General features: G+C 37.6%; 1 protein-coding gene across 2 annotated transcripts; it reads left to right on the top strand.

Annotated features, from left to right (window-relative positions):
* The first annotated feature begins 207 nt into the window (after window positions 1-207).
* LOC127082777 (DUF21 domain-containing protein At1g47330) lies at window positions 208-3,640 on the top strand. 2 transcript variants are annotated; one of them, XM_051023014.1, is made up of 12 exons: window positions 208-537; window positions 632-708; window positions 779-862; window positions 976-1,089; window positions 1,408-1,494; window positions 1,593-1,732; window positions 1,816-1,903; window positions 2,174-2,247; window positions 2,338-2,522; window positions 2,720-2,928; window positions 3,077-3,123; window positions 3,248-3,640. In XM_051023014.1, the coding sequence occupies exons 1-12, from the start codon at window positions 360-362 to the stop codon at window positions 3,426-3,428; spliced, it is 1,464 nt and encodes a 487-aa protein (XP_050878971.1). In that variant the 5' UTR covers window positions 208-359; the 3' UTR covers window positions 3,429-3,640. The 2 variants fall into 2 exon arrangements, with proteins under 2 accessions (XP_050878971.1, XP_050878972.1); XM_051023015.1 differs by lacking the exon at window positions 779-862.
* The last annotated feature ends 8,415 nt before the right edge of the window (window positions 3,641-12,055 follow it).

The raw sequence follows: 12,055 nt of genomic DNA, 5'->3' as shown, positions 1-12,055 counted from the left end.
CTTCAATAATTTATATTTATATTATAAGATGTCAAAATTGATCTTTCAATTAAAAAAAACACAAATATATATATTTTTATAATATTTTAATTTTTTTTTTATAAAAGTCATTTATAAAGTAAAATAAATTTTTTTATTTTTATTTTTCACGTTTGGGACATGATTTGATTTTTTCTAGAGTAACCAACCAAGTTTACAACGTGAAAAGAAAAGAAAAAGACAAAAAGCATTGCTTTCGGTCAAATAATAATGTTTATGCTCTCTGGGCATTGCTATTAATGGTTTTGTGGGGAAGAAAAGCTGAAACGCCAATGAAAAAGCGCTTTTCCTAACCAAACTTTTCCCATAGAGAGAGAGATATGGCCGCTGATGCACCTTGCTGTGAAACCAAATTCTGGCTCTACATACTTCTCATCATTGGATTGGTTTGCTTCGCTGGTCTCATGGCTGGTCTCACCCTTGGACTCATGTCTTTGGGACTCGTCGACCTCGAAGTTCTCATCAAATCTGGTCGTCCTCAACATCGTATCCATGCCGGTACTCAATCCTAGCTTATTCTACATCTCTTTTTTTCTTCTTCTTTCCTTTCTTTATGAACTTTAATCCATTATTTGTTACCGTTTTCTTGCAGCTAAGATATTCCCTGTGGTTAAGAATCAGCATCTTTTGCTTTGTACTCTTTTGATTGGAAATTCTTTAGCCATGGAGGTAGCTACTTAATCGATTAATTCATAATTAGCTTTTTTCTTAATCGATTAATTCGTTATTTTTGTCGCAGACTCTTCCGATTTTTCTTGATGCTATTGTGCCTCCTTATGCTGCTGTTTTGATTTCGGTTACTCTAATCCTCATCTTTGGAGAGGTTCATGTTTATGTTGATTTATTTAGTTGTGTGATTAACTGGAACTAAATCGATTGTGCTGAAATTTCTTGTTTTGTGAAGCTTATGCATTGTTTACTGATTTCCGTTTTTAGATATTGCCGCAAGCAATTTGTACGCGATATGGATTGATGGTTGGCGCAACGCTTGCCCCGCTTGTTCGTGTTCTTCTTGTAGTATTTTATCCCATCGCTTATCCCATCAGCAAGGTAAGGTGTGTGTGCGCGCACGCTTGGATTGCACGCTTGGATTGACTTAGACTTAGACTTAGACTTAATTAACTTCAGCATAGACAGTTGTGAGACTGTTTGGAAGAACTTATAAAAACAGCTTAAGGCATGTCAATAAGTTATTTTTAGCTTGTTTGTACTAGCTTTCTCTCTATGATAGCTTATGAAAATAGTTTATAGCTTATATGAAAACAATTTGAGTTTATTTTATCTTTTGTTATAGAAATGACTTATACATAAGCACTTAAAAGATAAGTTTTTATGCTATAAGAAGGTTGAAGGTTGTGATATTTTCAGGTGCTTGATTGGATGTTAGGTAAAGGAAAAGCTGCTCTTTTAAAGAGGGCAGAGCTCAAGACCTTTGTGAATTTCCATGGGAATGAGGTATATATAATTCAAAATACCTAGTTAGAGAGGAACTGGGTGCTTTGCTTCGTGCTCTGACTTAGCATGGCTGGAATTCATTTCGTTTTCTTGTGTAGGCTGGAAAAGGAGGAGATTTAACGCACGATGAGACAACCATCATAGCCGGAGCGCTTGAATTGACTGAAAAGACCGCAAAAGATGCCATGACTCCCATATCAAAGGCATTTTCCCTTGATTTGGATGCAACTCTAAATTTGTGGGTTTGTGCATTCTTTGTCATTTCTCCACTATATTTCTCTCTTCTCTTGTTCTTAACCGTTTTATTTTTTCTTTCTGCAGGGAGACCCTGAATTCAATAATGACAATGGGTCATAGTCGAGTCCCGGTTTATGCAGGAGAGCGGACAAACATTATGGGACTTGTTCTGGTAATTCTTCTTCCTTTTGAGATTTTCTGAGTGGATGGTGGATTACTAGTACAATTAACGATTATGTCCGTTATTAGCCTTCTATCGTAAATCTTGTAACGCCTTGGAATTTCTCGTTATTCTCGTAACAATGTTGGACATGAGTTGATATTGAAATGAAAATCATGATGTGAAGTTTCCTCCGTCTTGTTATAAATTACTAAAGCACTTCCTATTCACTATCATGTCATGAGTTCATTATAATTTAATGGTTTTCACTTATATATTCAGGTTAAAAATCTCTTTATGGTTGATTCAAAGGCTTCAGTTCCTCTAAGAAAAATGATGATCAGAAAAATTCCTCGGTAAATCCCTTACATGAGATTGAAATTGAATTTGTTGTGGATATGCTTTTATGGTAACCCGGTGGTCACAATTTACTCTTCATTCTGCAGTGTTTCAGAGAATATGCCTCTGTATGATATACTGAATGAATTTCAGAAGGGTCACAGTCATATTGCGGTTGTATATAGGGATCTAAACGATAAAAAAGGAACATACAAAAAAATTAAAGATTCAGAACAACTCGAGTTTCAAGACAGCTGTAAGAACAAAGGAAAAAGTGCTCCTTTAGATAAAGGTAGAGATTTAAATATAAGCATAAATAATAAACCTCGTGTCGGCGGCATGTTTTTGAAAGTGTGGTTAGGAGTTTGTTAAACTCGCAAAAGAAAGTATCTTAGATTGTTATGTAGTTGTTCCCTTGAGGGTCTTGCGATAGTTTGTGGTTGATCTACTCGGTTAACCTCTTTGAGGTGACTGTTGGCACAAATGTAGGTGCGATGTTGGAGCCGCGCGATACTTTGACGGCTGACGGTTCACAGGTGAAAAAAAGTCCACCAGCAACGCCGGCTTTTAAAAAGCGACACAGAGGTTGTTCATATTGCATTCTGGACCTTGATAATGCTCCCCTGCCCGTCTTTCCGCCCAGTGAAGTGGTTGTTGGTGTTATTTCGATGGAGGATGTAATCGAAGAGCTTCTTCAGGTTAGTTGCTTAAATCCACTCTAATCATGTTTTGATGCAGTTTTCAATACTGATGAGTGATGAAGCAACTCTGGCTTTAACCGATACGATATTGAAAACTGTGTTATGGTTCTTATATGCTAATCCATCTTCATCAAATGCATTTCAGGAGGAGATACTTGATGAAACCGATGAATATGTCAATATTCATAACAAGTAAGTTTAAGACCGTTCCCTCTTGGTTGTTTAATTAGTTTGCTTTGTCGTTCGGCAACAACCGATCTTCGTTAGTTTGTAGTATGAAGCATATTAAAAATTGATCAAGCTCTTGCTAATGCAGGATAAAAGTTAACATGAATGCATCTAAGGAGAAGGCTCCTGATGCAAATCTGTTGCAGCCTTCTAGTTTAGCAGTTCAAGGACACACACCAACTAATTCAACTTCGACAGCTACTTCTCCGTCGGGCTCGCCTACCACCATTGATCAAATCTCGGAAAGCGAGTCACTCAGGAATCAATAATGCATGCATTAGAAGAATAGCAGAATAGCATAGGTTTCTGTTGAAAGAGCAGAGAAGTATATAGTTTGGTGCAGTGTTAATATGCAGAAAAAATTACTATGGTAGTGTTTGGTGCAGAGAACGAAGTGGAACTTGATCTAGTTCTGTCCTATTAAGTTATATCTGGTTTTATACTTTTTAACAAAACTATAGAACATATCACTATTTTTTAATCTCAAATCTTGTTCTAATGTTTACTAAACTTTGCTTAAACGTGTGACTGTCATTGTGTAAATACTCCCGATTAACATTAGTTTGGAAAATATAATCAAGAGTCCAAATATCATAAACCTACCTTCGAAACTTTTAATAAAAAGCCACGAATGACCTTTTATGAGTATTCTAACCTAAAATTGATATATGGTAAACCTACCTTCAAAAAAAAAAATACCACGAATAACCTTTTAAAAAAGCCAAAGCTCTTTTAGTAAAGGAGTTTATGAGATAAAAGGTGCACTGATATTTAGATGGAAAATATTGAGATATGTTTGATGGTTAAAATATGATAGAGACACGAAAAAATATAATGCAGGGAACAAATATGATAAGATATAAACAAGATAATCATATCTTATAATATACTTTAGGTAGGATTGTATATGAGTTGGATAACTAATCATCCCAATTCAGAGCAAACCTGAAACTAATTTTGAATGAATGAGTGGGCAGAGACAATTTTTTTTTTAGAATTGTTTCTCCCACCCTAAATATTGTTTCTCCCACCCTAAATAGCGTTTATTTTATATCAAATGCACGTGTAAATAAATCACACGTTTTTTTTGTCTTAAATTGAATTTGAGATACGAATTTGAGATACGCTTTTGTATTAATTGTATGTGCGCCTTATGCATTTCTAACTAGAAACATTCATTTTGTCTTCAATTGATTAGGAGATGCATTTCGATATTAATCCTATATACACCACACATATTCCTAATTGATAGAGACTCATGATTTTTTTATAGTAAGTTAGGAAGATGCACTTCCGTATTTCCCATGTCATTAAATTTTGACTTTTTATTTTCTTGAAATACATCGATGTAATAGATTGTGTATTAAAACTATTCTATCATAATAATTTTTATAAATTAAGCCATACACTTAATGAATAAGATGAAAATGCAATAAAATTAATCCATAATACAATCACAATAACAAAGTAACAAGCGATAATAACATCCATAATGCCTAATACAAATACAACATTAATGGGTATGTCAGACCCTCCCTATTCCTTCGTTGATTCTTGTACTGCAAGGTCATTTGTGCCTCAATAAGAATGACATCTATAATGTCCATCTTAGGAGAGCCTTCCGAAAAGACTTAGTTGTCTATCATGCTAGCGCAAGATCCATGATACATTAACATCTAGGTAACACATCAATAACATAATCTTCCCTAGTCTAATCGTTCTCTAATATCTCCTGATGAGCTGACCTAGGTGGATCTCCTAGAGCATTCAGTGTCATATAAGGATGTGACACTCTGAAATACCACTGGACGTAGTTGTATGCACAACTCCAGTTGCTAGGAGCTATGGTACCTCATGCGTCATCCGACACCAGATAATTAAGGTAATCATCATACATGAAATCTACATCTCTGCGGGCTATAAGAGGAGCAAAATTGGAGGGGTCTTTGGGAACAAACTGCATATACCCGAACTGGCGCATGACACACTCAGGAAGATATGAATACATTAGACGTGACCCACAAGCCAAACATCCTGAGTAGAAGGCTATATCGTCCAAGGGACACGTTTGAAGGCGATCTACATATGCCTGGAAGTGTATATCATCTCATATCATGCGGTCAAGATACACTCTAAAGGGCTTCTTCGTCTGATTCCCTCTGAGCGGGATGGATGCACAAGCACGGGGTATATCGTGTGAAGACAAGCTTCTCAAAGTGTTTTGATGAAGACATGCTCTACAAGATAATGTGCATCGCAAAAAGAATGGTTCAAGACTCAAGCGCAAGTCAAGCTTCACTTATAAAATAATTTTAAGTCTTGAAGATTTCTATTGATTTGATCAAATTATTAAGGTATAAATTTCTCAATCTCTCTATGTTCATTCAAACGCTCAAGGTTTTCATACATACATATCATGTTTCATTTAAGCCTCTTAAATATTTTCATTTGGCCTTACATTTTATTTTTCACTACATTATGTCATTCTGCCTTGATGGTAATCGGTTACCAGGTTTGAGGTAATCGATTACCAGCTGTCTGCGCTACCTCTTGTGACAAGTTTTGCAGCAGGTAATCGGTTACCATGTTTTGGGTAATCAATTACATAGTAAAAAATTTCAAAATTTTTAAACGTTGGTTCAGGTGTAACCGATCACACCATATTGGATAATCGATTACCACTGAACCAGTGGCAGAAAGAAATTCATTTTTTCATGAAAACCTTTTCTGAATTGTGTTCTTGGATCATGGCCTCCATTCACGAATTATGACCATTTAGAAAGGCGTCTAAGGGTTATATATACCATATATTTTCAGAATTTAAACACACCTCCTTCACACAAATATTTCAAAAAAAATTTCTCTTCATCTTTTAAATTTTCTCAAGTGTTCTTGATTAAATTTTCTGGTGAAACTTTCTACACAGAATTCTCAATATACATTCATATAGTTTCATCCATACCATTCTTAGAGCAGTTATATGTCATAAAGAGAATTGTTTTCTTAAAAGGAGAAGATCAATCAATAGATTGATATATTGTTCCATCTTTCAAAAACTTATAAAAACTCATATTGTTCTTGTTATTCTTGTTGTCCAGAACTGTTGGAAACAAGAGAGTCATTAAGAGAGGATTGTTCTCTTAGTGTATTTAGTGAAAAATCCAAGAGGATTGTTCTTGGTGTTCTTGTTAGAGTATGTATAGAAATACTAGGTTGTCTTGTCCATAAGATCTAACTATAATAAAATATCTTACATGTGGTAAGGGGACTGGAGTACTCTCGGATTGTGAGGGGAACCAATATACGTCTTGGTGTTCTTTACTTTCTGCACTTTACCATTTCATTGCATAACCAAACCAAAAAAGAAAGAACAAGTTATCATAAAATCGGAAAAAGTTTTCAAAGAACCTAATTCACCCCCCTCTTAGGCGCATACTCAACTTACATTTGGCATCAGAGCGGGTTGCTGGTAACTTGCTCCTTAGATCCAGAAGATGGCTTCCGCAAGCGCAAACCCAATTTTCAAAGATGGTGGTAGTAGCAACAAACCCCCTCTATTTTCTGGAGAATATTTTTGAAATTCTAGTTATCAGACTTTCGATGTCACACGGGTTGTTATGACATCCGATTCTGCGCAGACAAGAATTATGCAGAACTTAAAAGTAAGTGCAGTAAATAACACAAGTAATTGTTTACCCAGCTCAGTCCAACATGACCTACGTCTGGGGGCTACCAAGCCAGGGAGGAAATCCATTATTAGTAGTATTAATTCAGACCTTAAACCAACTGTTTAACCCCATCACTTAATACCTACCCAATGCAATTTCAATCTTACACTAAGATCAGAGTTCCTACTCACTCCCCCTCAATCACCTCAGTGATTACTACCTTTAATCAATATCAAAGACAATTTTGAAGTCACACTTCAAACAACTCTTGATTGTGCTTAACAGCTTTAATCAAGATACACAACACTCACGCTTAAAAGCTTAGAGTGACACAACACTTACAACTCAATGAACACCCTATACCAAAGCAATCATCTATGTGATAATAGCTTGGCTTACAAGATATGTCTAATACAAGACTCACAAAAATACAGCAGTGAAGTATGATGGACACACTAAATCTTCACGCCTCAAAATCCCCAGTTCTGAATGAAGGAATGACTTCCTTTTATATTGCAGCACTTGGGCCTTGTACTTGTATTCTCCTGAATTTAAGGTCACGCTAGTTCCCCTAAATTCCACATCTAGGTTACTAACAAATAGGCTATTTGTTAGGTTCATTAAATGTAGCTTGGTTGTTGGTTTCCTGGATTTTCTCTTAGCTGTTGAATCCCTGAAGAATAGCCTGAGAAAAATGCTGAAACAGAAAAACTAAACAACCTACAACATAGCATACGCTGTCAGGAATGAATGTCACAACATTCAGTTTGACATTCAAATCACTAACCATATCCTAAGTCTGTTTTTCCTGAAAACAGACTGTACAATTTGCTGTACTGTACAGAATCAATCTGTCCATGCTTCAGTATCAGCGTACATTAATAAATGTCAAAACATTCAATTTTGACATTCACACATAGAGACTTACATCAGGTCTGTTATCCTCTTGATAAGCAGACTGACAATAAATACTGAGTTATAGTAGAATACCACCTGTTCTATTCCTCAATATCTGTTGACAGGGATGAATGTCATAATATCCAGTTTGACATTCAATAAATCCTGTATTAGCTAATCCTGCAATACACTACTCAGAATGTCATGACATTAACCAAGACATTAGAGTACAGCTAGATAATCTAACATACAATGCAGTCAAACAAACATCTCCACAACATGTCATGACATCAGTCAAGACATTAGAATCCAGCTAGTGTTTTACCATACAATGCAGCCAATTAAACATCTACAAACTCCCCCTTTGACAAATTTTTGGCTAAAACACTTTGGTCTCCCAACAGAGTCCATAGCAGCGGAAACCTCGCAGGAAATTAACCTAGCTAATACACTCTGAGTGACAACACACTCACACACATGGAAGTTAAATAAAAACTTCACATATCAGCACACATACAAAAGTTAAATAAAAACTTCTAATTGCAGCACACATATACTGAATATCTGTCCTGACAATCTGTTGTCCTGGGGTATCACCTGTTACTCCCCCTTTTGTCAAAAATGTTGCCAAAGCAACACTTTAAAATACAGATCCACATGACAGAATTACAGACTTGGTTTTACTTCACAGTTTCACCCAAGTCAACACCCACTTGATCTTGCTTCACAACTCTGATCAAGTAGTCACACACTCTTGCTTTACAGTAGGTACCACCATATCAGATTCCATGACTTTGTGTCTGACATCCAGAACCACTCCTGCATGAACATTGTCCTTGAACTCCTGCAGGTGCATAGGCTGCCTCAAGTTAGGATATCTCCTTAACCTCTTGTTGCCACACTTGTTGCAAGTGACATAGCTATGATCTATTGACCAATCAGAGCACACTTGCAATTGTTTAATAGGCAGAGATATTAAACAATACATCCCAAACATCATTGGTTGCTATAAGTTCTCAGAGAGACATATTCCCAGTTTGCCCCTTAAGTTTTCAAACTGAGTAGAATCCAGAGCCTTTGTAAATATGTCAGCCAGTTGGAGTTCAGTGGCTACATGTTCCAAGGTAATCACTTTGTCTTCCACCAGATCTCTGATGAAGTGATGTCTAATGTCAATATGTTTGGTCCTGATGTGTTGGATGGGATTCTTGGAAATATTGATGGCACTGAGATTATCACAGAACAATGTCATGACATTTTGAGAGACATTGTACTCAGTGAGCATCTGTTTCATCCAAACCAGTTGGGAACAACTGCTTCCAGCTGCTATGTATTCAGCCTCTGCAGTGGACAGAGATACACAATTCTGCTTCTTGCTGAACCATGATATGAGATTGTTTCCCAAGAAGAAACATCCTCCTGATGTGCTTTTTCTGTCATCAGCACTCCCAGCCCAGTCAGCATCACAGTACCCAGATAAGACAGGCTCAGAACCATGTGAGTACAACATCCCATAGTCACAAGTCCCATTGATGTACTTGAGAATCCTCTTGACTTAATTCAAGTGGCTCACTTTGGGCTCTGCTTGGTATCTAGCACACACTCCAACTGCATAGGAAATGTCAGGTCTGCTTGCAGTTAGGTATAGAAGACTACCTATCATGCTTCTATACAAACATTGATCGACACTTGGCCCTCCATCATCTTTGGTTAACTTTAGATGAGTAGGTGCAGGAGCTCTCTTGTGCCTAGCATTATCCATACCAAACTTCTTAACTATGTTTTTGGCATACTTGCTTTGGGAGAGAAACATAGAATCCTCCATTTGGTTGACTTACATTCCAAGAAAATAAGTCAGTTCCCCAACCAAACTCATTTCAAATTCAGATTGCATCTGGTGAACAAAATGTTTTACCATTTGCTCTGACATTCCACCAAACACTATATCATCCACATATATTTGAGCAATCATGATTTTTCCATCTTCATCCTTCACAAACAAGGTCTTATCTATCCCACCTTTTCTGTATCCATTTGAGGTCAGAAATTCAGTCAACCTTTCATACCAAGCTCTAGGTGCTTGCTTCAACCCATACAAGGCTTTCCTCAACTTGTACACATGTTTAGGTTGGTTAGGGTCACAGAACCCTTTCGGTTGTTCCACATAGACTTCTTCATTTAAGTATCCGTTTAAGAATGCACTCTTCACATCCATTTGGAACAATTTGAATTTCAGAATGCATGCTACACCTAACAACAATCTGATCGACTCAAGCCTAGCAACGGGTGCAAACGTCTCATCAAAATCAACCCCTTCAACTTGAGTATATCCTTGAGCTACTAGTCTTGCTTTATTCCTAGTAATTACTCCTTTCTCATCAGACTTGTTTTTGTAGATCCACTTGGTACCAATGATGTTAGTCCCTTCAGGTCGAGGAACTAGCTCCCATACTTCATTCCTTTTAAACTGCTCCAGTTCATCTTGCATGGCATTGATCCAATATTCATCAGTCAGGGCTTCTTTCACATTTTTTGGTTCAACCTTGGATACAAAGCAGGAATTTGAGCTAATTTCCCTTGATCGGGTAGTCACACCACTATTGGGATCTCCTATGATAAGATCCTTAGGGTGGTCTTTCTGAATTCTGATAGATGGCATTTTGGTGGGTGCATCTACCTGACATTCAGTAGGAGTCTCCTGTACTTCTTCAGACTTGACTGGTATGTCTGTTGTAGTATCAAGGAATGTTCCAACATCCTCTATGACATCGATTCCTTCCTCTTTATCATCCACAATAACATTTATGGATTCCATCATGACATTGGTCCTGTAGTTGAACACTCTGTAAGCTCTGCTGTTAGTTGAGTATCCTAGGAATATACCCTCATCACTTTTGGGATCCATTTTCCTTCTCTGTTCACGATCTATGAGAATGTAGCATTTACTTCCAAAGATATGAAAGTACTTCACAGTGGGTTTTCTGCCTTTCCATATTTCATACAGAGTGGAGGAGGTTCCTTTTCTCAAGGTGACTCTATTGTGAACATAGCAAGCGGTATTCATAGCTTCAGCCCAAAAGTGCATAGGGAGCTTCTTTGCATGAATCATAGCTCTGGAAGATTCTTGAATAGTTCTATTTTTCCTTTCAACTATCCCATTCTGCTGAGGAGTTATAGGAGAGGAGAACTCATGACTTATTCCTTAAGACGAGCAAAAATCATCAAACTTGGAATTTTTGAACTCCGTACCATGATCACTCCTAATTCGGACAACACAACTGTCCTTTTCCCTTTGGAGTCTGATGCACAGGTCTTTGAAGACATCAAATGTATCTGACTTCTCTCTGATGAAGCTTATCCACGTGTATATGGAATGGTCATCAACCACCACATATGCATATCTCTTTCCACCCAGACTTTCAACCTGCATAGGTCCCATTAAGTCCATGTGCAACAGTTTCAGAACTCTGGAAGTTGTAGGATGTCCCAGCTTCGGATGTGACATCTTGGTTTGCTTGCCCACCTGGCATTCTCCACAGACTCTTCCTTCATCAATAAGCAGCTTTGGGATTCCTCTAACTGCTTCCTTGGATATGATCTTTTTCATTCCCCTTAAGTGTAGATGACCAAGGCGTCTATGCCACAGCTTCACCTCCTGTTCTTCCTTGGCAGAGGAGCACATTGTGGAGAGGTTTGAGAGCTTAGGTTCCCACAGATAACAGTTATCTTTGGATCTGGATCCTCTCATAACTTCTTGATTATCTCCGTTTGTCACAACACATAGCTCCTTAGTGAACTGAACATAGTATCCTTGATCACACAGCTGGCTTATGCTGATGAGGTTGGCCGTCAGTCCTTTTACTAACAGTACATTATTCAGTTCTGGGACTCCAGAGCAGTCCAGCTTACCCACACCTTTTATTTTTCCTTTAGCACCATCACCAAAGGTCACATAACTGGTAGTGTGAGGTTGTATATCCACCAATATATTCTCCATACCAGTCATATGTCTTGAACAACCACTGTCAAAGTACCAGTCTTCTCTGGTAGATGCCCTTAGAGCTATGTGAGCTAACCTAGCATACCATTGTCGCTTCTTGATGGGGACATAGTGCCTATATGTCTTATGCTTAGGTCTGACATGAGAGGCTTGGTTAGGGTAACCATGAAGCCTGTAGCAGAATGATTTTATATGGCCAAGCCTACCACAATGGTGACATCTCCATTTCTGGAATTTCCTCTTCTGATGATTATTCATCCTGGTTCCCTGATGTTGAGACATTGGATGTGACCTCCGCTTGAATTTCTGAACTTTAGCCTTTGGGCGTTTG

Source organism: Lathyrus oleraceus, chromosome 5 (assembly GCF_024323335.1).
Source record: "Lathyrus oleraceus cultivar Zhongwan6 chromosome 5, CAAS_Psat_ZW6_1.0, whole genome shotgun sequence".
In the NCBI taxonomy this organism is placed as follows: domain Eukaryota; kingdom Viridiplantae; phylum Streptophyta; class Magnoliopsida; order Fabales; family Fabaceae; genus Lathyrus; species Lathyrus oleraceus.
Note: the sequence above shows the minus strand (reverse complement) of the source record. Positions and strands in the feature narration are given on the sequence as shown.